This window comes from Alligator sinensis, unplaced genomic scaffold, assembly GCF_000455745.1.
Source record: "Alligator sinensis unplaced genomic scaffold, ASM45574v1 scaffold1469_1, whole genome shotgun sequence".
Lineage (NCBI taxonomy): Eukaryota > Metazoa > Chordata > Crocodylia > Alligatoridae > Alligator > Alligator sinensis.
The window spans coordinates 437,010-460,955 of record NW_005842795.1 but is presented as its reverse complement, the minus strand read 5'-3'; the positions used below and the strand labels follow the sequence as shown (position 1 = coordinate 460,955).

Sequence of the window (23,946 nt, the reverse complement as noted above, 5' to 3'; positions counted from 1 at the left end):
AGCAGGAAGGGGCAGGGTCACTGGGAGCCCTCGGCCAGTCAGAGGCATGGGGCGAGTGCCATGATCAGTCTGTGAATATAATAGCTGGCCCCATGGTCTCCCCATGAAATCAGCTGACCACCTCCTTATCTATTGTAGACCCCTATTCATAGGCAAGTTTAGCTGAGAATAAGAATAATCTGGTAAAGCCTCAGATATCTATAAATTATTTTGGTTAAAATAAGCTATATTTAGGGATGGGTCCAAACTGCAATGTTACCTTGCATTTTGGATCCAGTTCTGAATATAAATTACTTGACAGCAGCTTATCCCTGTAATGGCTCAAACCAAAATCTGAATCTGAATATCTCTAAGTGGGTAAGTTTAGGTTTGGGTCTAAATTGGGATCCAGGTTTCATAGTTGGTCCCATCTCTATTTATAATCTGGTTGCTAGGAGATGTGCTGTATTTTAGATTAGCACATTGTTGAAAATATCTGCCAAAAGAACAGTCTTTCCTGATATAGGGTTGTTCAAAAGAATCTAGCATTTATAGAAAAATTTTACACTGGATGCAAATTAAATAACACCGGCTTGTTTTTTGTTTTATTAACAGAAACTTCCAAGCAAGTTCAAGAAGATCTATGCAGAGTTTGAAAGCTTAATGGTGATTAGCAATAGATCCTCTTTTCTGTGCACAGTCTGAACTAATTCAAGTTTCCAAAGGCGCTTGTATACATGCTGAAAATTTCCCTTTGTGTGGCTTAGTGGTGTCACACATTACACGTACATGAGTTTGGGGGGTTTAAAATGAGTTTGCATCATTGCAAACTAAGCTACATCCCAATGTAGCTGAGTTTGCATCATTGCAACTTGGAACATTGCAGCCACTAGTCAGCTCACCAACCAGCCATGGAAGAGGTGGGCATGCTTCACAGAAAAAAAGGATCATCACTTCTGGCTTTAACAGGTTCCTGCAGCCAAGTGGATGCTTGAGGCCACCCAGAAATGGGCTGGCTTGCCCCTGGGGCAGCATGGGGAGGTGGCAGGAGGGTGGCTGGGTGTGCTGGCAGCTGGAGAAGGCAGGGGGATGGTGCACAGGGCACAGGGCCACCAGGATGCAGATTGCTAGCTTCCCCAAGCCTACCTGGACCCCATGCACCATCCCTCCTGCCTTCTCCAGCTGCCAGCACACCCAGCTGCCCTCCTGCAACCTCCCCACACTGCTTCAGGGGCAGTCCATTGCTGGGCAGCCCCAGGTATTCTGCCAGCCACAGGAGCCTGCTGATGTGAAGGGGCCAATTCTTTTTTTCTGTGGAGTCTGCCCACCTGTCCCACAGCCAGGGGGGTGAGCTGACAGATTAATGGCACAAATTAATAGCACCCCCCCACCTGCAGGAGAGGTGGGCAGGTTCAACCCAAAAAACCCAAAATGGATCAGGCCCCTTGCTGCTTCTGCCTTTAGCAGACATCTGCAGCTGCCAGGACAATAACATATATACAGTGATGCAAAAATAAAACCCACTGTTTCAATTAACAACTCACCGTTTCCATTTAGGGGGCATAGAATGCAACCCCAAGGGATAAAACCCCATTCACGTGTACAAGAGCCCCAAGTAACTGATTTGAATTCCTTGATTCAGAACATTTTATATGTCCTTGTTTGACTTTAAGACATTTATGATCCCATTTTAGTTCTGCTAAAACAAGCATGTATGACTAATAAATTATACTCTTAGGGACCTACTTGGAATGAACTTATGTACCTCATAAAGTTAATCTGGGAAACTTAGAAAAGCTTTACAATGTGTTTTTTCCATGGTACATAGAGGAAATTATATTTTCCAGCCAGAATTTTTAAAAGCAGTACCCAACTGTGCTTCACTATTCGGGAGGGGGCACCTTCAGGTTAATAAAAAGGAGGAAAAATAAGAGGTTCCTTTACAAATAAGTTGCTTTGTAAACATATCTATACCCTTGCCATTTGAAAGGGAAATTGCTCATGTTTAGAGGCTGAACTTATTCAAGCAACAGGAGAAAATAATTATCTTTAACAAAACCTATATCAAATTGCTGATGTACATTTAATTCAGGTTTGGGTCAGTGTTTATAACTGTGATTTTTTCCCTTAAGGATCCATCAAGAAACCATAGGGCCTACAGACTTACTGTAGCAAAACTGGACCCTCCAATAATTCCCTTCATGCCCTTACTTATCAAAGGTAAGATAGGACGCTACCAGATTTATAAACTTGAAACATATTTGACAAATATTTTAAGAGTAAGAGTAAAAAAGAGCAAGACAAAGTATAATTCAATCTTAATGTGATCTGCTTTTCCTTTAAAAATCATGAAACAAGGTTGGTTGCTTTTACTAAACATGGGCATTATGCTCCAGTGTCACTAGGTTCAATAAGAAATATTTCATACTTTCCCATCAATAAAAGCTTTATTTTTTCTAAATGAGTTTTGTATGTGTTGTAACTGAAGAGACAGAGGTACAGTATTATTTTGTTTTTAGTATTATGTTATTTGATATGCCATGATATAATTAGTTATAGGACTGTGGCTTTTATTTCTATACAGATATGACATTCACTCATGAGGGAAACAAGACATTCATTGACAGTCTAGTAAACTTTGAAAAAATGGTATGTACAGTATATTTGGAATGTGATTGTATGATGAGACCTCGTGGTGAATGGAATGGACTCCACACACATACCTTCTCAAAGAGCCCCATATAAAAGGGGTTTTGGTACAAAATAGATCCATTAATTTTATTTTTGCAGTTGTCTTTGTTGTTCCCCATTGAACAAATGAAAGCAGACCTTTAGGCCTTATAGGTTATATTCCTATTGGAAAAAATTAGTGATACAAGGTCAGGTTATATTCCAGTGTAATTTATTTGAAAAATGCATGTATGTGTGGCTTACTTCAAACAGAAGTTTTCGAAAAAGGAGACGAGTTCACGTCCTTATACAAAAATCTCTGTTAAGGCACTGATTTTCCACAATAAAGAAGCTCTCGCAGTCACTGTCCCTCCTGGTTCACTTCAGAGTTAGCTTGGGGGAATAACTCCCAGATCTGAGCACCAAGCTTATCCCAGGTGTGCGCAACCACTGCAAAGTCATATCTGAGTTACCATGCCCTCATAGAAGCTGCAGTTAGCCACGAGGAGTGTTCAGATTCCATGGACATATTCTGTGGTTCTTTGTATTTCAATGAGATGAACTATTCTGTGATTATTTCCCAGTGAATTCTGAGTGAACTTGTCTGTTTTCATAGTAAAGTGTGTGGGGGGGAGGGGCTACCTAATCCAAGTAAATATCCCACTAATAAGGTTTTAGCTGCCAGCTTTCTGACAGGCCACTAACTTTGGTTGTAAACATAATTAAACTCAAATGATGGGGGAGAGTCTCTATACCAGTGGAGGGACATTAAGGTCAACACTCAAGAGAGTGACAACATGTCCCTGCATGGATGGCCATCTGCTTGCACATTCCAAGCTTCCAAGCACCCCAGTGAGGCCGGTCTGGGGTCATTCCAGCAGCTGCTTTTATACTCCCTGGAAACCAAGGGGCCAAAGAGGGATACCCCAGAGTGGCCTCACTGGTACATTCTGGATCTGGAAAGTGCAGGCAGGTGGAGGTAGTAACAACAACATGCCAGCGGGTACATGTTGTTGCTGCAGTTTAGGTGCACCACTAAAATATCTGATTTGACTCTGCAGTAGTAACATAACATAACTGTATAAACACACTCTGTTCCCTGCTCCAGTTTAAGCTCCTGAAACTTCTGCCTGGGGAAAGGCCCTCACTGCCTGTTCTAATTAGGTAGACATAGTGTTAACTTTCCTCTCATACAGTTGTTCTGCCATGAACCAGAGGAACCTCAGACAAGTTTAGCCACAACTAGCTTCTTGTCAGTCCCCAGCCAGATAGAAGAAAGAGACTGGGTCCCATCATTCTTTTAATAATTTTTTCGGTGTAATTACTGTTTGGTATCTCTGGGGCCAAGCCCTGTAACTCATTCTTTCTATGGAGATTTACATCATTGAGTGCTTATATGTTACTGACTCATAACATGCATGGCATTCACCCCTCTTGCTGTAATAATATATCTTTGGTGTTAGTCACTGTAACGGCAAATACAAAGAGCGGCCAAATTTTGTATGCATGTGTGTGTTTGCTTTAGCTGTTCATTTCTGTACTGTATAACAGCTAATTCCAAGCAACCTGATGTAACGCAATCATTGGTACCAATCATGAAGGTTTGTAGAGCTTCCAGAGCTGTTGGAAAAAACTGCTAAAATATATATATTCAGAGCTCAGGTTTTACTCTTGGTTGCAGGAGACTTTAATTGTAGTATTTTTACTGTGTAAATAGAGGTATTCTCTTTGACCTGAGCAGCTAGCCAGTATTTAGGCTCCTGAAAGTTTTCTCTATAGGGAGGAAGAAATGATAATGGATCCAGGTATTTCTTAGATCCAATCTGTTTATACATGTGCAAATGCTGCTGGATGGGTTTACTCCGGCATAATTTACTTGGGAGTAAACCCACCCTGGGCAGGCATCTACACGTGTGCCTATTTGAGAGATGATTTGCTCCACCAGATAAAGTGTGTCCTCTTGAAAACTTGGAAGTATACTTGGTTGGTTTTTAGTAGCAGCAGCATTTAAGAAGAGTATATCTATTACGAATGAGGAATGGGAATATAGCAACAAGATTGGAAGCATCTCTTGAATCAATTCCAGTCCAATTTTTAAAGTAAACAGGGACAGATCCAAAGGGGGTGCTGTGGTGCAGTCATACCCCTTTTTCAGATGACACCATAGAAGCAGCATCCAGGGACTTTTTAAAGTCCCTGAAGCAGGTAAGAATCCCTTCTTATTCCCCACCCCACCTCCCAGGGCCACAGCCCCTCCACTCCCATTCATCCCAACACCCTCTATCCTGCCACTAACTACCACTGTCCCCAGCTAACCTGGGAGTAGAGGGAGCTCTGGAGCTTCTCCAGCTGACCTGAATTGGAAGCTGGGTTCAGTAGGGGACGGTAGCTGATGGGGGAGAGGGTAATGGGAAGGGAGGGGACGTGCTACTGAACATGGAAGAGAAAGGCAGGGAGGAAGTCTTATCTACTTCAGAGACTTAGAAAAATTCCATGGCTGCTGCTTCCATTGCATAGTCTTCTCATGGGTTAGGGTTAGGGATGGGAGCTGGAAGCAAGAGTGCAGCCACCTCTACAATGCCAGTCACTGGTCCTGGACCTCCCCCCTACCCTTTCCCCCTCTACAAAATCTTGGATCCAGCCCTGAAAGCAACTCAGATAATCCTATTCAAATTCAGCAATTCAGATCCTTCTAACTGATGCAACTCCCATTTTAAAACTAGTTTGGATTTTTGCTCCTCTGACTCCTGTGGGGGAACTTCTCCAGAACCTTATTGCTCTGATGGTTAGATACTTTCTTCTAATATTCCACCTACATTTATTTGTGGCCAGCCTCCTTTTAAAGACCCCCAGGGTAGGAGCCAGCACCACTTCTCTTGGAAATTCGTTCCAGATCCTAGCCGCCCTGACAGTGAAATAGTGCCTCCTGATATCTAGCCTGAATCTACCCTCTGCCAACTTGTGACTGTTATTTCTTGTCTCTCCTGGTAGTGCTCGGGGGAACAGGGACTCTCCCAATGCCTGCTGGTCCCCCCTGACTAGTTTGTTAACGGCCACTAGATCCCCCCTCAGCCTTTTGTTGTGGAGGCTGAACAGGTTCAGGTCCCTTAGCCTCTCCTCGTAGGGCCTACCCTGCTGCCCCCTGATCATGCGAGTGGTCCTCCGCTGGACCCTCTCCATGTCGTCCACATTCCTCCTGAAGTGCGGTGCCCAGAACTGGACTCAGTACTCCAACTGCGGCCTGACCAGTGTCGCATAGAGGCAGAGGATCACGTCCTTGGACCTGCTTGAGATGCATCTATGGATGCATGACAAGGTACAGTTGGCCTTCCTGGCCGTGTCCATTCACTGTTGGCCCATGTTCATTTTGGCATCAATAATGACTCCAAAATTCTTTTCTGCCTCTGCACTGACAAGAAGGGAGTTCCCCAGCCTGTAGGTATGCTGCTGGTTCTTCCTCCCCAGGTGCAGTACCTTGCACTTGTCAGTGTTGAAACCTATCCTGTTCTCATCCGCCCACCCCATAACCTGTCCAGGTCTGATTGCAGCATGTTCCTCCCTTCTAGCGTGCCCACTTCTCCCCACATCTTAGTGTCATTGGCGAATTTGAACAGGATGCTTTTTACCCCCTTGTCCAAGTCTCTGATGAAGATGTTGAACAGCGCAGGCCCGAGGACTGAGCCCTGCAGAACCAAGGATTTTGTGACCTGGTCATAGAAGGCCACCAGGTTGGCCTGACAGGATCTGCCTCTAATGAATCCACATTGGTTGCCCCTAAGCAAAATCTCCCCTGCTTGCCCCTCACGAACTTGCACCAGGATAATTCTCTCAAAAAGCTTACCCAGGACCAAGGTAAGACTAACTGGTCTATAGTTTCCTGGGTCCTCCTTCCTCCCTTTTTTGAAAATGGGAACCACATTGCCCTTTTCCAGTCCTCTGGCACAATGCCAGAGCACCATGAGTGCTCATAAATCCGTGCCAGGGGTCCCGCAATGACCTCTGCTAATTCCCTCAGCACTCTGGGGAGGAGATCATCAGGACCTGCTGACTTAAATACGTCCAGTCCCTCCAAAATTTCCCTGACTAGGTCCTCTCTGACCCTAGGCCTGGGTGCACCTCCCCTGGGGCCTACGGGGGTCCCAATGGGGGGGATGACCTGGGCCCTGCTCAGCAAAATGGAGGCAAAGAAATTGTTAAATAGGTTAGCTTTGCTGTCTGGTGCGACAGCCAGATTTCCTAGCATGTCCTGCAGAGGCCCCACATTACCCAGTACCTTCTTTTTGCCCCCTATGTATTTAAAAAAGGACTTCTTGTTGTCCTTGATCTGGGTAGTTAGTCCCAGTTCCATCTCTGCCTTGGCCTTCCTGACCACCCCCCTACAGCCCCGAGGAACCGAGGTATAGTCCTCCCTGGTGATGGCCCCTCCCTTCCATTGGGCGTACGCCTCCTTTTTAGCTAGGAGACATTCCTATATGCTTTTGGTGAGTCATGGGGGCTTTTGCGCCCTCTTGCCCCCTTTGGTCCATGTTGGGATTACCTCCCTTTGGGCTTGGAGGATTGTCTCCTTAAGCAACGACCACTCTTCTTGGACACCCAACTCCCCTCCCCTCTGGGACCTCAGTGTCTCCCCAACTATTCTCCTTACCTCATTGAAATCCACCCTCTTATAATCCAGGGCTGCAGCCTTGCTGCAGGCCTTTGCGACCTTGCGCTGGATGGTGAATTCCAGCAGGCGATGATCACTGTCTCCCAGGTGGTTGAGCACCCACAGACCCCTCACCAGGTCGTCGCCTGTGGCCAGGATCAGATCCAACAAGGCATCTCCCCTGGTGGGGCTGTGCACCTCCTGGGTTAGATGGAGGTCCTGTATCTCGGCTAGGAACCTACGTGAGCGGTCAGACCTGGCTGACTGCTCTTCCCAGCAGATGTCTAGAAAATTGAGGTCACCCATGATGACCACGTCCTTTGACCTAACTGCCTCTGTGAGCTGACTTAAGAATTCCCGGTCTAGCTCTTCCCCTTGGTTGGGTGGTCTGTAGTAGACCCCTACCATTAAGTGCCTTTCCCCTCGACCTCCTAGTATTCTAACCCAGAGCACTTCAGTGTGCCCCTCCTCTGACCCATGTTTGTTCTTGTGCTGCCACTGTCTGTCTTCTAGACTAGTTCTTCTCCCTTCCTTTAGTGTTTATCCTCTGGTGTATTTATAAAAACAACCTTACCCCTCTAAGACTTAATTTTGCTGTGCAAAATAAAAAAAAAGTTAAGCCTTTTAAATCTACTTTGACACAGTAGACTTTCTTTTCTCTTGGTCATCTACTCAGTCCTTCCCTGAACCTGTTTCAGTTTGAGTACTCCTGCTTTGAACATGAGCTGTATGCAGTATTCCAAAAAAAATTGATGTAAATTTCTTCAATGGCATTAATATATACCTTCTTTACTGAATATACCTTGCTTGAAATCTCCCAGGATCACCTTAGCCCAGGGGTGGGCAAAATATGGCCCATGGGCCAGATCCAGCCTGCCAGGCACTTTCATCTGGCACATGCCACCCACCAGCGAATTGTGCCCTACCCAGCCCTTCTGCTCACAAGGGTGGAAGAGAGGTGCCCACGCATACGCACCCCACCCGCAACATACCCAGTTGTGGGGGGGCAAGGAGTGAGGAGCCTGGCCGCCTCCATCATGGGGGCTCCATGCCACATTCCAACCCACGTTCACCTTGGGGGAAGCTCTGTGCTGGAGCCTGCTACCTTCCCTGCTCCCTGCCGCACAGGTCCCCGGAATCCTCTGAGAGTGGAGGGAGCCCTGCCCCCTGCTTCTCTGCAGAGTCCAGCGCAGGGCTGCCCCAGGTGTGAGTGTGGGAGCTGCAGGTATGTGGCATGGAGCCCCCACAATAGAGGCAGCCAGGCAGGCTGTGCTCCTCACCCCCCTGTGTGCAGCACTGACCAGACCCACACCAGAGACTGCACCAGACACAAGCGCCCTGAGCCTCCCCACCTGCTACTGCTGCTGGCAGCAGGGGCTGCATGCCATTTCGGGGAGTGTGTGGGAGGTCCCCACAACCCCCACTGACATTAGGACTTCAGGAAGGCCTTCAATACAGTATCCCACCCCATACTGGTGAACAAATTAAGAGGCTGTGACTTGGATGACTACACAGTCCGGTGGGTGGCGAATTGGCTGGAGGGTCGCACCCAGAGAGTCGTGGTGGATGGGTCGGTTTCGACCTGGAAGGGTGTGGGCAGTGGGGTCCCGCAGGGCTCGGTCCTTGGACCGATACTCTTTAATGTCTTCATCAGTGACTTGGATGAGGGAGTAAAGTGTACTCTGTCCAAGTTTGCAGATGACACAAAGCTATGGGGAGAAGTGGACACACCGGAGGGCAGGGAACAGCTGCAAGCAGACCTGGACAGGTTGGACAAGTGGGCAGAAAACAACAGAATGCAATTCAACAAGGAGAAATGCAAAGTGCTGCACCTAGGGAAGAAAAATGTCCAGCACACCTACAGCCTAGGGAATGACCTGCTGGGTGGCACGGAAGTTGAAAGGGATCTTGGAGTCCTAATGGACTCCAAGATGAACATGAGTCGGCAATGTGACGAAGCCATCAGATGTGACGAAGCCATCAATGTGACGAAGCCATCAGAAAAGCCAATGGCACTTTATCACGCATCAGCAGATGCATGACGAATAGATCCAAGGAGGTGATACTTCCCCTCTATCGGGCACTGGTCAGACCGCAGTTGGAGTACTGCGTGCAATTCTGGGCGCCGCACTTCAAGAGGGATGCGGATAACCTGGAGCGGGTCCAGAGAAGGGCCACTCGTATGGTTAACGGCCTGCAGACCAAGCCCTACGAGGAGAGACTAGAGAACCTGGACCTTTTCAGCCTCCGCAAGAGAAGGTTGAGTGGCGACCTTGTGGCTGCCTATAAGTTCATCACGGGGGCACAGAAGGGAATTGGTGAGATTTTATTCACCAAGGCGCCCCCAGGGGTTACAAGGAATAATGGCCACAAGCTAGCAGAGAGCAGATTTAGATTGGACATTAGGAAGAACTTCTTCACAGTCAGCGTGGCCAAGGTCTGGAACGGGCTCCCAAGGGAGGTGGTACTCTCCCCTACCCTGGGGGTCTTCAAGAGGAGGTTGGATAAGCATCTAGCTGGGGTCATCTAGCCCCAGCACTCTTCCCTGCCTATGCAGGGGGTCGGACTCGATGATCTATTGAGGTCCCTTCCAACCCTAACATCTATGAATCTATGAATCTATATACACGCCCCAACATACCCTATGCCTCCCACACACAGGCACACCACCTCACAACCCCCCCCGCCACACCCCACCATACACACTTCCCCACACCTCACCATATACACACCCCCAACCACACCCCTCATCCCCCACACACAATATACAAGAGTAAGACTTTAATTACCTTTATATAGACTACACAAACACAAGTTAAGACAAAAATAATCTTTGTAATAAAATTAAAATATGTTATAGTATGTGTTTGAGTTTTAGTGTATGATTTGGTTTTTTTTCTGGCTTTAAGATGGCAGCCCTCCCAAAAGGTGTATGGTGGGGAAGGAGGGGCACAAAGAGGGACTTCCAGTGGCAAAGGTCAGGGGTTAGGGGCAGGACTTCTGTTCCCAATATGGCGACCAGGAGGTGGGGCAATTGTCAAGGGGCGGGGCTACCCATGTGGCTCTCAACAGCTCACCAAACTTGTTAAGTGGCCCTCCAGCCAAAATAACTTTTCACCCCTACATTAGTCTTTTTCATGGCTATGTGACATAAGATAGTTATAGTCATCCCATGTTTGACTAGACTAATACATCCAACTTTCACCTTCTCTGTCATTTCCATCCACTCGTAGTGCTCTGGTGTGGTGCCAGAGGACTGGAAAAGGGCCAATGTGGTTCCCATTTTCATAAAAGGGAGGAAGGAGAACCCAGGAAACTATAGGCCAGTTAGTCTTACCTCAATCCTGGGTAAGCTTTTTGAGAGAATTAGCCTGGCGCATGTCCACGAGGGGCCAGCAGGGGAGGTTATGCTTAGGGGCAACCCACGTCGGTTCATTAGAAGCAGGTCCTGTCAGACCAACCTGGTGGTCTTCTATGACCAGGTCACAAAATCCTTAGACACAGGTGTAGCAGTGAACGTAGTCTTTCTGGACTTTAGGAAGGCCTTCGACTGTCTCTCACCCCATTCTCATTAAAAAACTAGGGGACTGTGGCGTCGACACCTACACAGTCAAATGGGTCACTAACTGGCTGGAGGGCCACACCCAGAGAGTGGTGGTGGATGGGTCATTTTCGACCTGGAGGGATGTGGGCAGTGGCATCCCCCAGGGCTCGGTCCTCGGGCCTGCGCTGTTCAACATCTTCATCAGTGACTTGGACGAGGGGGTAAAAAGCACCCTGTTCAAATTTGCTGACGACACTAAGATGTGGGGGGATGTGGGCACGCTAGAAGGGAGGAATAGGCTGCAATCAGACCTGGACAGGTTATGGGGTGGGCAGATGAGAACAGGATGGGTTTCAACACTGACAAATGCAAGGTGCTACACCTGGGGAGGAAGAAACAGCAGCACACCTACAGGCTGGGGAACTCCCTTCTTGTCAGTGCAGAGGCAGAAAAGGATCTTGGAATCATTATTGATGCCAAAATGAACATGGGCCAACAGTGTGGGGATGCGGTTAGGAAGGCCAACCGTACCTTGTCATGCATCCACAGATTCATCTCAAGCAGGTCCAAGGAGGTGATCCTCCCCCTCTATGCGGCACTGGTCAGGCCGCAGTTGGAGTACTGCGTCCAGTTCTGGGCGCCACACTTCAGGAGGGATGTTGACAGCATTGAGAGGGTCCAGAGGAGGGTCACCCGCATGATCAGGGGGCAGCAGGGCAGGCCCTACGAGGAGAGGCTAAGGGACCTGAACCTGTTCAGCCTCCACAAGAGAAGGCTGAGGGGGGATCTAGTGGCCTGTTGCAAACTAGTCAGAGGGGACCAGCAGGCACTGGGAGAGTCCCTGTTCCCCCAAGCACTACCAGGAGTGACAAGAAATAATGGTCACAAGCTAGCAGAGGGTAGATTCAGACTAGACATCAGGAGGCACTACTTCACTGTCAGGGCAGCTAGGATCTGGAACCAACTTCCAAGCAAAGTGGTGCTGGCTCCTACCCTGGGGGTCTTTAAGAGGAGGCTAGACGAACACCTTGCTGGGGTCATTTAACCCCAGTACTTTTTCCTGCCATGGCAGGGGGTCGGACTTGATGATCTGCTCAGGTCCCTTCTGACCCTACAAACTATGAAATTATGAAACTATGAAATCCATAGCTTACAGCAGAAATTTTTGTTACTAGTCTTATTACTAACAATATAGCCTTGTACTTCACACTATTGAGTTGAATCCTTTTTCTAATGCTGTAGCTCTCAAGGTCATTCATTTCTTCCTGTATGATATGCTGATCTTCCTCTATATTGATAATGATTCAGAACTTTGTGTTTCAGCATATTTCATTAATATACTCCTAGTTTTTGTGCCACATTCATTAATGAAATTATTAAATCAAACTACCTCTTGAAAAACTCTACTAGTAACTCCTTCCAGCCTGGAAGCTCCCCTTTCAAAACAATTTTTTGTGGTCTTTCCCTTCATTTCCTTACCTTACAGTTCTTGTGCTACTCCCCATTTTCTCTAGCTGAAATAATACCGGATTCCTTTTTCCACTCAGACTTGCCTTCCATGGGACCTGCCCAACTGTTACTTGAGTGTCTTTATTTTCTGAAGTCCAATGTCTTTATTCTGCGTCTCTACTCCCTGCCTTTCGTTAGGATTGTGAGCTCTATTTTATCATGGTTGCTGTCATCCAAGTTGCTTTCTACCTTCACATTCTGAACCAATTCTTCCCCGTTAGTGAGAAAAGTTATCTCTGACGCAGTCCAAGAACTTGATGTACTTGCCTGTGCACTGCAGTGTTACCCTCCCAGCAGATGTCACGGTAATTAAACTCTCTGTGGCAGGGCACCTTTGGTGCCTGCCACTTTAAGAGGCTTAAGCAGGCTGTGCAGCAGTGGGCAGGTGTGATGCAGCCTAACAAGGCTATTGCATGACCATGGGAGGGCTCCTGGATTGGAAGATGGGGCTGAGCAGCCTCAATAGAAACCCAGGTTGTCAGAGCTGAGGTGGCAGTTGCTGCAGGGAACTGGAGGAATAACGTCATCAGCCAGAGCTGCTGCTCCCAGAACACCTGGTGGTGAAGGGTAGGAACTATGGGGATGGAGAAGGTTCCTGGTCCTGGTGAATGACCTAAAACTACACCCTGCTATGACTGGACGGTGTGGTGGGTCTGCCACACCAGTGTTTCCCTAGTAAAAGGTGAGTATGGGGCACCATATAGTCTCAGCCCCCACAACCTGGTGGGTTACCCCATAGAGGGGAGAGGTGAAGGGTGCAGGCATGTCATCAGGCCTGAGACCCACGGGGCATAAGGCTGAGAGCCCCAGTGAGGGGTGGAGTAGTGGGCCCAGTGAGAGGGCATGTGAGAAGGCTGCTTAGAGCAAGGTCCACATTTGTGGGCCTGAAGGACTATGTGTAGGCCAGCCTTAGAGATTGAGTGAGCTGGGATTGGAGGTGCTCAAGAAGGCGGACCCATATGTGAGAGGGCGAGTGGCTCAATAACCTGGCCAGAGAAACCCTTGACTGGTCAATGCCTGGGCCAGGACGAGAATGGGTGAAGGGTCAGAGCCCCCACCACAAGGGACACCCAGAGCCAGGGGGGGCTGGGGTTCTGACTGGCCTAGAGGCGAAGCCAAGGGCTGTGTAGCCAAAGGTCCCCAAGGGGGCCACTGCCAAGAGGGAGAAGGGTTCAGGGAGCTTGGCAGCCCAGAATTATGCCTTTGGCATCAGGCAGTAAATGGACAGTCTCCCACCTTGCTAACATCTATTAGATACATCCAATGCGTGGTAGGCAAGGCAGGTGGGCCAACCAGTGATCAGACCATTCACGAGATAGCCCCTTGTCACATTCCCCCATGAAGACCAAGTTCTATGATTTCAAAACTTTGTTTGTTTAAAGAAAAGACTCATCCACCTCTTTACCTGGTTTGGTGGGCTATACCAGACACTCAGCATAACATCACTGTTGCTGTTCTGCCCTCTGACCACGACGCAGAGGTTTTTCAACAAGCCTACCTCCATTCATGCTCCGTCTCAGAAGTGCATGTCTCTCCTTTATAGAGGACAACACCACCTCCTTTTCCCTTTCTTGTCTTTCCTGATCATATTATACCCATCCAGAACAGTATTCCAGTCATATAAACTATTCCAACAAGTCTCCATTCTTTCAATTGCATCTTAATTCCATAATCAATACTGGTATCAATTCAGAGTAACACCTTGACACTATTCTACTATTTTTTTTAGAAGCGCAAACCAGGACTCTGGGTTTTCATTTCTATCTTTATGTTCCACTGCCTGATGTACTAATTCTAGCAGATATAGTGACATTTAATGTTTTCTTGTGAGGCAGATATTGATCTGTCTAGAATTTCTTCATCCTTTAGAAAACAGTTTCTTTAGATCCATCCTGATTATGAGAATTTAAGCATATGGTTCTTAAATAAAAATCTCTTGGTAATTCTTACTGTAATTTGAAAGGTGTGTTCCTCTGCCTCCAGCATAACTGCTGTGGTGTAACTGAGAATTGTATTTGGCCCATTGTCTGCATTCTCACCAAAGCATTTCACTCCAAACATCTGATGTGCTACTGACAACTACATTCTTGTAACTGGCAGCCAAAAGTGGAAGTATAGCTTAGTGGCATCCCTTCAACTGACACAGCTTTTTTTTAAATCTCTTTCATGTTTTCTGATGTTTCAATTATATCTTTAAACCTCTGATATTTTTTTAAACTTGTGAGACCTTTCATACTTTTTCTTCAAATATGAGTGTTTGAATTGTATTCTGTAATCCCATTGCATGAAGCTCAGGCAGTGGCCTTCACAAATGAGGGAACAATTAATATTTTTGTCACTAATTAGATAATGAAATAAGTAGCATACCAGTGCAATACCATTACTATTATAAGTGTTCTGGTGCTGTCCTCACTGCCAAAAAATGTGTGGTTTGTGGGTGATAAGTAAAGCATGTGAGTCTCCCTCTAAGAATCCTAGTGGAGACAATGTATGGGCAGTGTTTCTTTTACCATGGTGTAACTAGGAAGGAATATTGTACTGACCCTACCTAGCTACATTGTGGTAGAAGATACTCATCCCTTGTCTCTACTAAGATTTTTGCAGTGAGATAGGGAATGTGTGTTAGTCATGCTTGCTTAAAAGACCCATATTTTGGGGACTGAGCCAAAAGCATTAGAGGGAAACTAGGATTTTTAAACTTGGAAGGTCTTTGAAGTACAGGTTTGACAGATTTAGAATATATGTATTAGAAACTGGTAAAGGAATTGTGAAGGGAAATGTAGTAGACAGCAAGCACACTTTTTGTGTACAATATGCATTTGTCTTTCACTTCAATAAACAGGCATTTGCGGTCTGAGGTAAAGGAGATCCCAGCAGCTGTAGTTGTAATAATCTATATGAGCCAACTACTCCAGGGCCACATGTCTCTTACAAAGCTTCTGTACTTATGCATTTCTGTATAATTTAAATTTTGGGGGAAGAAAAGGTTGGCCTTTTTTAGGACTGTGCTTCTCTGGGGTTGATCTCTATACATACATGCTATATTTCTGTCCCCAAGCGAAACACATCTTTTTATTTATTTCTGTTCCTCAAACTTTTTTTCCTTCCCCATTTATTAAAAAACATTAGTTACTGCTCTGTCCTCACATCCTCTTTGTCCAGCTGTCATTAGAAAATCATGTCTTCATGAGGAAAAGAATAGATACATTTTATTTGGACCTTATATCAATATCATTTCTGACAGCATTATGACAGAGATCAGTTTACCTTGATTTTGAATGTGTCCCAGAAGAGGCACCTGTAGAAGGAATACAAGTGAAAAAGTAGCTCTGAAATCCATGACCCTTGTTGGCAGCCCTAGACAGCACCATCAAGCCATGATGCTGGTCACTGATTCTTCTTTTTACTGAGCCTCTTCACCCTTGAGGTGTGAAATGAGGATTAGAGAATTTGTGCATATTGGTTTTCAGGTTTTGTGGGTATGAACAAAAGGGAATTCACATTCTGATCTTTATGCAAAAAAAGGGCAAACATTCTTTCATTTTTGGAACATAAGGATTATGCAAAAAGTGTGCGACTAAAGCCCCTGGTAGTTTTCTATGGCATATATGAATATTTATAACATTTAAAAGCCTAGGCTAGGAATGGATTAGCAGATAATGTGCTGGCTTGCTGCCACTATTCTAGACTGCATAAAACTTGAAAGGATATTGTTGTGTATATATCATATGGTGATAGTAGCAATTGCTGGTGTATTGTGTTGTTGATTCTGTTTCAGATGGATCCATATTTAGGTTTGTTTGGCTTTTCAATAATGGCTTGTCTTAGCACAAAGAGTAGACAGAGGCTGATTTTTTGAAATTATCAACCTGAGGCAATCCTGGTTTGAAAATTTTAAGGTGCAAGCAATTACACTTCTATTTTAACTTTCTGTCATTGGCGCAGCCTTCATCTGCATGTAGTAAAACTCCAGTATTCATGGATCAAAAGAAGAGAATTTTGTTTATTTTGCAAAACAGAGATAAAATAAGTATGTACTTTTCTTTATAAGTTAATTATGCATCCATCTCTCACCTTTCAAAGACAGACCTTTCTTACATGGGGAGAGGACATGAAAAGTTGCACACAAATGGAGCTGTTTATAGGATGTATAATATACTCCTGAATCTTCCCATTTTGTTGAAGCAATAAAGTCTACTGAGAGAAATACTTTTGTTCATCCACAGTTTTAATTTATTCCAAACAAATCTGTATTTTCTGACTCTTGATCTTGTATCACAGCCAGTATCCTTCTGAATAAACAGGGTTGGATGAAACTATCTCCAGTCAATAACACCCCTTAAAAGAAAATGGAATCTTTCAGCTGCAAAAAATGCAGTGTGAGGCAAGCTCAACAGGAGGCTAAATGAATACATTATCTCTTCCGTTTTCCTTATCTTAGATAGCTCAGAAAGTGAGAAAGTTAGAATTTTGGAAATCCTTAGTACTAGTATCATTCATCAATCAGAACTGTTGCATACAATAAGTTTATCCTGAATGTTACTCTAAGTTACAGAACATTGCCAAAGTAAGGAAAATACCGAGTAGAACAGCTTCAAAGATATTTTTTCTCTCATCTCTCAAAATTAGATGCAAAAGTAATTGAATTGTGGAGAATTCCGGATGTAATTCTAAATCAAAAGCTAATGTAAGGGATTACCCTCTACCAAACACTTATGAAAAGGGAGGTTTCAGACACTAAAGGTTTACAAGCATAAATAAATAAGCCTGCATATTTTCAACAAACATCCCATTTACAGGGCACAATGTGCAATACTATACATCATTTTGAAAGATAGTTCCTTAAGAAGACCCTTTCTTAAAACCAGTAATTCTGGAAACTGCAGCAACTCATTGATCAGTTGGCCTTGGTCAAAACTAACTCTGTTGGAAGTAGTTATTGTAGTAGAACACTTCTGGAAAGAGTATGATTCAAAATAGCAACACTACTAGTAAGTGCATGCCATTTCAATGGACTTACAAAGCATGGCTGTTTTCAGCAAATGCTTGATATTTTTTACAGTTTGATTGAGTTAGACTTGTGTTGAGTTAGACTAGCTAGACAGGCTGCTGTGGGCTCTTGTCCAAATCAGCACTTAACCTTGGGCTTATCTTTAAGCTGTATGCTTTAAGCAATCATAGAGTAGTCCTGTTGAAGGCAATAGGACTCTAATTAAATATTGCATATTACATTTTTATGTAGGTAACAATTTATCATACCAATCAACAATCATGCCAGATTTGTATGGTTTATAAAATACATTAAAATGTCTGAGAGCATTCAATTTCGGCATAAGAAATAACAATTACAAGCATGTTCTGTATTAGCACTCACCATTTTCCTTTGATCTGTAAACCACACTGAGGTATTAGGATATTTGTAATAATGTGTTTTCATATAAAAACCTAATTTGTAAATGGTTTTGAGGAGCATATACATTAATACTTACTGCTTTTTACTTGGAAATGTGCTAAGACACAATATAGGTTTATAGCTTTCTTATTAACCTTATAAACAGTTTGAGGTATATGTGAAACAGCCTGTTGAGAATATATTTGGAAAATGTTAAAATATGTCAATATTAAAGAGTGGGTTAGATCATGTGGGAACAGGGTCTTTGGCACTTTCCCCATTCCCTCACTGACTTAATCTTTAGAAAAGAAAATTAAAACAGAAGCTTACTTGTATAATGCCTAAATCCGATTCAGCATCTAGAAAAATTCAGATTTACTTCTGAAGTTTATCAGTATCAATTTACTTCACAGCTACTAATGAAATTAATAGTAGGCTAATGCATTACCTATCAGGTGCTAATTGAGGTAGCAAGTGGCTAGGGGTTATATAACTGTATCTATATTTTATTGCTTTCTAGTTTATTTGGCTTCAATCCTACGAAAAGCTACTATAAAATGGCTCCTTCTAATTAATCAAATATGCTCCCCATATGTATTGACTTAATTTAGTGAATAAAATATTTTTGCTATTTAACTTTTTCCTACCACTGTGCAAATACAGATAAGACAATGTTGGAATGATCAGTTCCAATCACAGATTAAATTATATACAAGAGTGCAGACCAAGGGGGTTATACAGTTGCCACTGTGAGCATAAATTGATTTTAAACAACAAGTTGGATCCAAGGTGAACTTGCAGATTTCAGCTACTAAGTTAAAAGATATGGTGACATTCTGTACTTACTGAAGTCAATTGCAAATTCATGCTGTCTTCAACTGGATAGGATTTCACTTGTCAACTTTTAAATTATAAACTGAGTACAGTTCATGAGGAAATCAATAAACACAGAACCCCACAATACTATTTTTATAGTCACTTTTTACCAGAGCTGCATTTTAAACTTAAACCCATAATAAAATTTGAGAGCTCTTTAAGTGCCAAGTAATTTAATGGAACACGTGTTCTAGAAATGTCCTTGCTTTTAGGAACTAGTGACCTTAAAATTAAATTTGAAGAAATATTAATGGGCAAAGGATTTGGGGTAATATCTTTTTAAAGGTGGGAAAATGGGAACAAAGTTAAATTACCCCTGTATTCATGTTAGGGCCCATGAGAATGAGTCAAACCTGATATTATGGAATCTGTATTAAAATTCTAAATCTTTAAAATTACTTGAATTTGTTTATTAGTTTGTGCCTCCAGACATGGACAACTAAATGCACAGACCAAATGATGTTGAAATACAATGATTGTTTTCTGTTTGCAGCATAAATCAAGAAGCATGTTTAAAATATATTTTCTTTTTCAGCGCATGATTGCCAATACTATCAGGACGGTGAAATTCTGCCGAAGCCAATCTTTCAGTAAGCAAGTTACAATATGTGCAATGTTGACACCCTCATGTTTAATTAGAATGTTAAAATTCAGCTTTTTGTGGATGACACAGACATTCTGGGTCATGCATTTTGAGGCTATTTTTTAGTATTTTCATTGTACCTTCTTTGAGGTCATATACCATGAGAGATGAATGATTGCAGAGACTGGCTAAATTGGGCCAGTTTAGAAGCACCACCACTCATTTGAATCTCTCCACATTCCCTTATAGTACTAACTTTCCTACATAGCTCACCACACAGGCCTCACAAAACCCTTCCATATTCCTCCTCTCAGAGCTCAGTAGAAATAATATAAAAAAGAACACTTAGAATAAGTGAGGGGTTCATCTTATTTTCAGTATTTTCAGCTGATTCAGATCCTAACTCCAGAATCTCATGTTGATAGCGCTTTTTCTATTTTCCAGACAGCATCCATGTTTTTGTTATGAGATTCCTATTTTAATTTTTGTTGATTAAGCACCTATAGATCTTTATGTTTAAGCGACTCAGAAATTAGTGGAGTTTGTTAACCTAAATTTTGACACACACTTATTACTGGTATATATAAATCCAGCTAGCATCAATTTACATATGCGCTACATCCATAAACCTCTGAGTATATATAACAATTAGCTTTTTCAGAAATATTCTCTGAGAGGAGACTGAAAAGTTTAAGTACTTACCATATATGTCTTGAAATTATTTTGCTGGGAAACAGCAGATGCTGCATTCAGAAATTGGGAATCTATGAATGATAATACAGTAATAATTTCATAAACCCTGTGGGAATATGTGCGATGCGAATATACCATATTTACTGAATAGAAGATGACCCTGATTATAAGATGAACCCCCTGATAATTAGATTTTATATATGGAAAATTTATAAATTTGTTATACTTTTCCAGGTACAGAATCTAATTATTAGAGGTTTGCCTTAAGTTTTTCCCTTTTCCACTGCTACACCAGGAAAATTAAATCTGGGAGGTCATGTAGCCCCTTTCTTTTTGCCCCACCAACTTCCTCCCCTTGCAGTCCCTTTCTCCTACTCTATTGGCAGACCTTGCTTTCCCTGAGCACATGGGAGTGAGAAACAACTTCGAAAACACTGATCGTGGAAAAAGATCATGCCTTTAGTAATTTACACATAGTACCCATAGACTTAGTTCATCCAGAATTGATGCATTTAACCTTTTTTGAAACTGCTGCAAGTTTTAGCACAGGTACTCCATAAACACACTTTTAAGCAGCACTTTTGTACTTACTTATATAGTATAAACTATTCGTGATATTCGTTCAAAGCCAAAAGGCTATAGTTTATTGGGCTGGGCCCCTGCAGAGTCAACAGCATTTAAAGCCGCAGGGACTCCACAGTTCAGGACTACTTAATACGTGTGCGTACTCCAGATATCCTCCCACAAAGGATCCATGTGCTAAATAGTTCCCCACTCGTAACTGGAATTAGATGTTCTTGTCATGAGTCTTGGGATCCTCCAAAAATGTATATGCAGATGAAGCACAGGGCAACTGGTCGAGCTCCACCTCATGGAGGGTGAAGCCATGCTAATAATCACATGCACCACACTGAGAGAGAGGGAGACAGCGGGATTCTGGCGAATTGTTTGGGCCATGTTTGGTAATATTTGACAGGCATTTAAGGCTGGTGAAGAAACAAGAATCATTGTAAATAGGAAAGAAGGCGCAGCTCAGCTGTGAGAGTGAAAAGGAAGTAGAATAGTAAGAGGTATAATGGCTCATCATGATTTGAGAAAGCGTTGGCACTGAGGGGGACTGAGTGCAAAGGGCAGTACCATATTCAGATGGGCTGCAGTAACCTACCTTTGTGATGGTTCCCATTGTCATGTTTAGTCCAGATCTGGGGAGTACCTGAAGCCCCAGACTGATATGTCTGGGAAGGAGGATACTTGGCTGGTGGTAGACCCACACACAACTTTGACAATTGAGCTCTTCTCTGTCAAAATTTGGGACTTGATTATTGGGTGTTGCCCAATAGAATTCAGAACTGATTTGGCCCTTGAAATTAAATTAAAAAAAAAATGTTTGGTCCATGTGGGCGATGTGTTTTGTAATTATGCTCAGTGTTGGTTGCATTTAATCAACTTCATTAGTGGTTTCCATTGTTGAGCATATGCTGCTTTTGGCAGCATTTAAATGATAGACAATGTATTTAATGAGGTTTCTTGGTTTGCAAATATAAGATGAGGGGCTTTTTCCCCATGCTGACCGGGGGAAAAAGCCTCATCTTGTATTTGAGTAAATACGGTACACACCTTTTTGTAGTCATTTAGTATATGTAGATGCCTTGCATTTTCAAATCAAAATAGCTAACATGATTTTAAATGATCTTTAATTACAGTTAACATTTTTACCATAGTGTTATTCAGTCGCAGTGTAATCAAAACTCCCTCTAAATTACAAATGGGCTGGATTTTTAAGTGCCTATGGTAGTGGTATTTTCCAAAGCACCTTGTGGCTAGTCCTGCAGTTGGCTTAAGTTGGCATTAGACATCAAAATCCAAAATATAGATCTTCAGTATGAAGGGACCTAAAATCTGTGGGCATTTCTGATATTTAAATTTCATAGGGGCCAAAATTTTTGCTTCTGAGCATGCCCACAAATGTCTCGGCTGAACAGCTGAGTCCATAGTTCATGCCCAAGCCTCATTAGAATTCACAAAATAGTTATTTCTCTTCCTACCTTTTCTGTAGGGCCTGATCCAGTAGTCATTCATAGAGCATACCCAGTGGATCGGAGTCTACACGAAAGATGGCTGGAAGTGATAGTGTCTATAGTACTTAACTGGCATAGGGGAGACCCCTACTCCAGTCCTAACTCCAGTGACTATTTAACATTAAATTCTTAAGCTTCGTTCATTACAAATATTAACTAATGAATTAGAGACTGGAGTCTTTTGTTTCACTAAAGGAAGTCTAAATCAATTTTATGGTTATGAGTCAGTGAGAGCTTTGCTGGCTCAAAAGCAGATATTAAAGTATTATAGCTATATAATTTATAACTATTGACTGTTAACATAATATATAAAACTTCACACAAGAGCCATCAATTGTAGACAAGGACATTTGAAAGCAAAGTTAATTTTGGGGGAAAGTGACAAGGAAGAACATGAAATATTCAAGGGAGGTTAAATCAAATGGATAAAAGTAGTATAACATAGATTTCTGCACTGGTATCTGGAGTTTTCTTATGATGGATTTGTGGGGAGAGAGATATATTTTGCTCAGTCATTTGTTTGACCAAGTTTATCAGCTCTACACCATTTCTCTTCCATCAGATCCTGACGCAGCTCTAACTAATAAGAACCATCAGGACGTACGGAGTTATGTACGGCAATTAAATGTGATTGACAACCAGAGAACTTTATCACAGATGTCTCACCGACTAGAACCACGTCGAGCATAAGCATTTAAGGAGATGACAAGAAATTCTCTTTTTTTTTCCAGCTAAGGTCATGTAAGAACCTCACTTGTTCTGCTACTACACTGCCACTACAAAAATAAGTAAAAACATATTATACAATCTTAGGCAACGCACAATGTACCAGCCATGAGAGAAATATGGCTGATGAAAAATTTATACAATGTGGCTATAAAGGTGCCCACATTGTGTACGGTTAATTTATTTAGAGTGCATTAAAATTCTTTTACATGGTAAGAATAAAAGTGAGATGTAAAATTGTATAGTTTGGGAAATGTTCACAAAAGAAAAAACTATGAATTAAGGAAATTAGGGAATTTCTTTTCTCTAACTAAAAATGCAATATTTTGGGATTTATTACCTAGTTTGGGGCCAAAAACTGCCATCAATTTTGCATGTTACCATTATTTTCAGTAGAAAATGCACGTAAGCAACTGATGGAAGAATTTGGGCTAGGAGAGGTTGAATGGTATATTTTCATGGTTTGATATTCAGAGAACGGTTGAAAAAATGTTTTTGTTTAAAACCCAAAAGCTATTAATAAGAATTTCAAGTTTTAACCACATTTGCCTATGACTGAAAAGCACTGTGGCCATTTAAGAAACTTATCAAGACTAATATGTAATATTCCAAAAGATAAATAGATTAATATTTGTTCATGTTAATTTTTTTCAATACCAGAATTTTTTTCATTATCAGGATTTTAAAAAGTTCCATTATGAGTTAATATGGTTCTTCAAACCAATGGCATAAAAGTAGCAAAGAACTGGTTCAAAAAGAGCACAATATGTACAAACATAATTCAAGATAATATTTTCCTGGACATTAAAACCTTAAACATCAGTTACAGTTTATTGTGGCTGATTAAAACATATTTTCTGGACTTAAACATTTGCAAATATCGTAATTTTCAGCAATTATTTTTCACTTTCAAGTAGACTGTATATAAATGTTAATTCATCATGTTCTAGAATATTTATGTAATAGTTATCGTGCCAAAATAATTATGTTTTATTTAATTTAGCATGTAATTGAAGTACAGTTTTTTTGTCTTTATACTTAGTCTGCATTGTGTGATGTATGTATCATGTAAATAACAAGTTGTATCTTAATTAAATGTAATCTGGAAAAAGTAATTTAACTGTCCTTAGCATCTATTACGTGTACTTCAGTCTCCATTCCTGCCTAAATACAGATGTTCTCACATGGCTGATATAGTAAAATTGAATTGTTGAACTGTAGTGATGGGCTTCCACTTCTATGCAAAATTGG

The 23,946-nt window shown here is 42.6% G+C and overlaps 1 protein-coding gene across 1 annotated transcript in view; it reads left to right on the top strand.

The window, feature by feature from the left end:
- The window catches only part of RAPGEF4 (Rap guanine nucleotide exchange factor 4), a gene marked incomplete at its 5' end in the record, with an annotated part of 261,647 nt that extends 237,983 nt beyond the window's left edge, over positions 1-23,664 (top strand). Inside the window, 5 exons of the mRNA XM_025191227.1 lie at positions 595-645; positions 2,112-2,199; positions 2,564-2,628; positions 19,151-19,205; positions 22,532-23,664. Coding sequence (XP_025047012.1) covers positions 595-645; positions 2,112-2,199; positions 2,564-2,628; positions 19,151-19,205; positions 22,532-22,659 — 387 coding nt within the window. The remainder of the gene's footprint in view (positions 1-594; positions 646-2,111; positions 2,200-2,563; positions 2,629-19,150; positions 19,206-22,531) is intronic.
- Positions 23,665-23,946: the final 282 nt, after the last annotated feature.